The sequence below is a fragment of the Marmota marmota genome, unplaced genomic scaffold, assembly GCF_001458135.2.
Source record: "Marmota marmota marmota unplaced genomic scaffold, marMar, whole genome shotgun sequence".
NCBI lineage: Eukaryota > Metazoa > Chordata > Mammalia > Rodentia > Sciuridae > Marmota > Marmota marmota.
In genome coordinates, this window is record NW_026000082.1 from 20807132 (window position 1) to 20811251 (window position 4120).

A 4120-nucleotide genomic window follows, 5' to 3' on the forward strand; every position below is an offset into this window, starting at 1 on the left:
ATTTTTTTTTTTTTTTTTTTTTTTAATTCTAGGATGGTTGAATCTGCAGCTGCAGAACACTCTGATTCAGCCCACCTCCTCCAGGGCACTCTCAGAAATGCAAATCTAATTGGTAGATAAAGTTTAAACTCTCCTACCAATTTTGGAACAACCAACTCCATCCCAGAATGGCTTCAGGCTCTAGGCCTCCCATCCCAGGGCCACTCTTCCCATCACTCTCTGGGCCTCCATCTCAACACCCATCTTTCATTTCCTCTAAAGCGGAATCCAGTTCTTTAGTACCAGACCAAATCCTGACCTGTCTTCAACCTCCTAAGTGAGATCAAACACCTCTGTCCCTAGATCCAGAGTTTCTTTGTACTTCTTCATCGCAATTTGCATACTTATATTCTGCTAATTATTACTAACAAAGTGGCCTAGGCTAAGGATGTCGCTCAGTGGTGGAGGGCTTACCTAGCTCGAATGAGGTCCTGGGTTCCATACCCAGCACCATAAAAAAATTAAAATGAGGGCTGGGAATGTAGCTCAGTGGTAGTGTTTGCCTAGCATGCACAAGGCCTTGTGTTTGATTCCCAGTAACATAAAAAATAAACAATAAAATAAAGTAAAATAAAATGAGATGGTACAATCTTGCGTAAATAAATAAGTTTTTCCTTCCTGTCCTGTACGCTGACTTGCTAACTTTTATCTTTGCTTCCCAGTCTGCGGCCAGTTGCCTGTAACCCTTCTACCCGCAGAATCCAGCACAGGTTCCAATACCAGATGAATGTTAATGGAATAAATGTCCCCCATCACCCATCCCTCCCTTTCCTAACCCATCCTTCGGGCTGTAGCCACTCCTCTTTTGTTTGTAAACCACCACCCCACACGGATTTCTACTTCTCTCCACTTCATCCTTCATTCGCTTCCCCACCACTCCACCAACACCCCCCGGGCCAGCCCTTGGGCCCCCGCACCCGACTCACCAGGACCGGTTGGTGCGCAGTCTGCCACCGTTCAGCCTCGTGCTCCATGTCAACCAGGACCAGCTGCACCCTGGGACTGCGAGGGATCCAGACCCACTTCAGGCCACGGCAGAAGCCAGACGCAGCAGCCGGCAGGCGTCCCAGCACCAGTACGCCACAGTCGCTTGGTTGAGCTTCTACTTATCGCGCCGCGCCAGGGGGCGGGGTCACAGCCGCACGCATTGTGCCACCCACTCACCTGCCCCACCCACTCACCTGCCCCACCCACTCACCGGGAGCCCCACCCAGCCCAACTCCCAGCTGCCACCGTTGTTCAGGCTGCCCCAACGTAGGCAGGGTCCACAAGAGTTCTCAGATCTTTATTACTTAAAGTTATTACGTGTCCACACCACACACACACACACACACACACACACACACACCCCTACACCTCCCAACCTTCAGTCTGAGCAACTCTGTCGATCCCAGGAGGTTCTGGGGACTTCGAGGTCTGAGACTCCAAGCCAGGCCTCCAGGGGGAAAGCTGGAGAAGGTGGCAGGGCCAGGTGTAGGGCCTCTGCAGGCAGGAGGGACACCACCCCACCAGACCCAACTTTTGGCCATAAGCTTTTGGAGGGCTGGATCTTTTCTGCTATTGCTGGGCCCCTCTGTCCCTTCCCTGTACAAATCAAGGAAGGTCCTCCAGGCAATTTATGTATTCTCTGTGTATCTTCTGTGTGTTGGGCCTTGTTTTTGAAACTAGGGAACTAGGGATACAATGATGACAAAGAACAAAGTCTTTGCTCTCAGGGATTTCATCCTAAATGGGTAGACAAGCAATGAATAATAAAGGCCATAATTAACATGCTTTTGGACAGTGGTTTGGACAGAACAAAACAGGAAATGTGAGTTGAGAACTAAATGCCTAAAAAGAACCAGCCATAGGAAAATGGACCTTAGAAGAAGGAAATCAGGAAAGCCAGGTGGCTGCAGAGAAGTGAACAGAAGGGATGGGTGTGGCACGTGGGCAGAGGGATGCACAGGGCCTGCTTAGCTTTATTTCCCCAAAACCTAGGACAGGTTCAGGCACAAAAAGACATCGAATAAATGCAGGATGAATTAATCAATGGATGCAGTTGGCCAATATGAGAGGCTCTAAGGTAATGGAATTGACAGAACTTGTGCTGCTTTGGGCTGATGCTGGGGAAGACAAGGATTTACCCTAGTTCCTGGGAAGTGGCTGATGCCATTCTCCAAGATAAGGAGCACCAGAAGAGGGACAGATTCAAGACGTGTGCTGGTGATTAATTTATTTTTGAACGGGGTGGCTTGAGGTTTTCTATGAGATATTCAAATGGGAATGTCCAGGAAGCAGTTGGATGGGTTAGAAGCTTAGGAATCAAAGTCTGGGCAAGAGTTGTACATTTCAGACTCAAAACCATTTAGTATGAATAAGATAGCCCAGGAGAAGAGTGGAGAGAAGAGGCTAAGGACCAACTTCAGAGTACCTAGCACAGTGTCTGGCACATTGGAGATGATTACTAACTCTGTCAGATGAAGAGGTACACAAGTATAAAGCTTAAGTCTATGTCATGCCAAATCTAAGCTTTCCTTACTAACCCCATTTTGCTCTTAAACTGTACAACATTCTAATAGTACTGGGGATAGGGGTGCAGTGAGGGACACATACAGAAAAGGTCAGACTGGAAAACAAGAAAGTAATGGGCAGATTTAGAAAACACTAGAAAAGCCAGGCAGGTGACACACCTGTAATCTCAGTGACTTGGGAGGTTGAGGCAGAAGGATTGCAAATTTGAGGCCAATCTGGGAAATTTAGTGAGGTCCTAAGCAACTTAGCAAGACCCTGTCTCAAAATAAAAAGTAAAAAGGTTTGGGGGTGGGTGTGATGTGTAGTGGTAAAGCAGCCCTGGGCTCTATTCCCATACCAATAAATAAATTAATGAATAGGGCTGGGAATGTAGTTCAGGGGTAAAAAGCCCCTGGGTTCAGTCTTCAGTTCAAAAAAAAAGACCAAACAAACAAAACAAAACTACTAGAGAAAGCTGGAGAAGCCAGTCATGAACCTGGAGGTTAGGCTGCGGGGAAAGATGCATTTAGAAAAGAAAGTCGGAGCCAGATTTTGAAGGTACAGGTTTATTCTTCAATGTAAGTTACAGATAGATATTCTCTTTCTTTCCTGACAGTATAAGATAAAAACAAAAGTACAAGGGTTACATCATTGTTTGTAATAGCAAAAAAGAAATTTGAAACAACCTAAACAGCTACCAATAGGAGAATAAATACATTGTGGTATGGTCAAACAATGGCAGTATAACTTTAATTAGAATGGGTGAATTAAAATGTCACATATCATAAGTCTAAAGCAGCAATCTGCTAAATGTAATGGAATATCCTGATTAGATCTTGAAATAAAAAAGGGACATGAGTGGGAAAATTGGTGAAATCTGAACAAAATCTAATTTATCTAGTAATATCATACTAATGTTTATGTCTTAGTTTTGTTTGCTTTCTTCTGGGTGCTGGAGATCAAAACCAGGTTTTTGTCCCCAGTCCTATTTCTTAGTTCTGTCAAGAATATTTATGTTTAGTTTTAACATCTGGAAAAGCTGGGCGAAGATATGCAGTAACTCTGCGCTGTCTTTGCAACCTCTGCAACTTTTCCATGGATTTAAAATTATTCCCAAATAAAAAGCTCATTTAAAAAAATGTAAGCTAGAGGCTGGAAGAATAGCTCAGAGGTAGAGCACTGCCTTAGTATGCTCAAGGCTCTGGGTGGATCCTCAGCCCAGCAAGCAAGCAAGCAAGAGGAAGGAAAGAAAGAAGGGAGGAACAGGACTGGGGATGTGGCTCAAGTGGTAGTGCTCTCGCCTGGCATGCGTGCGGCCCAGGTTCGATCCTCAGCCCCACATACAAACAAAGATGCCGAAAAACTAAAAAATATATATTAAAGAAGGGAGGAACAGAGAGGAAAAGAAAAAGAGAGAGGGGGGAAAAAGAAAAGATGTAAGGAAGAAAAGGTGTGAAAAATGTAAGTGATAGACCCAACCTGATCTTTTCTTATAATTGGGCATCTCCCCACAAAAGCATGAAAAGATAATTTCAGCTTTACTATAAATTACTGCAAATTCTGAACCTGCTTGGAACTCACCTTGAAC

At 44.9% G+C, this 4120-nt stretch overlaps 1 protein-coding gene across 1 annotated transcript in view; it reads right to left on the reverse strand.

Moving 5' to 3' along the window:
• Positions 1-1013, reverse strand: part of LOC107141474 (Krueppel-like factor 17) — a 7592-nt gene extending 6579 nt beyond the window's left edge. Inside the window, exon 1 of the mRNA XM_015484715.2 lies at positions 966-1013. Within this exon, the coding sequence (XP_015340201.2) occupies positions 966-1013 (48 nt within the window). The remainder of the gene's footprint in view (positions 1-965) is intronic.
• Positions 1014-4120: the final 3107 nt, after the last annotated feature.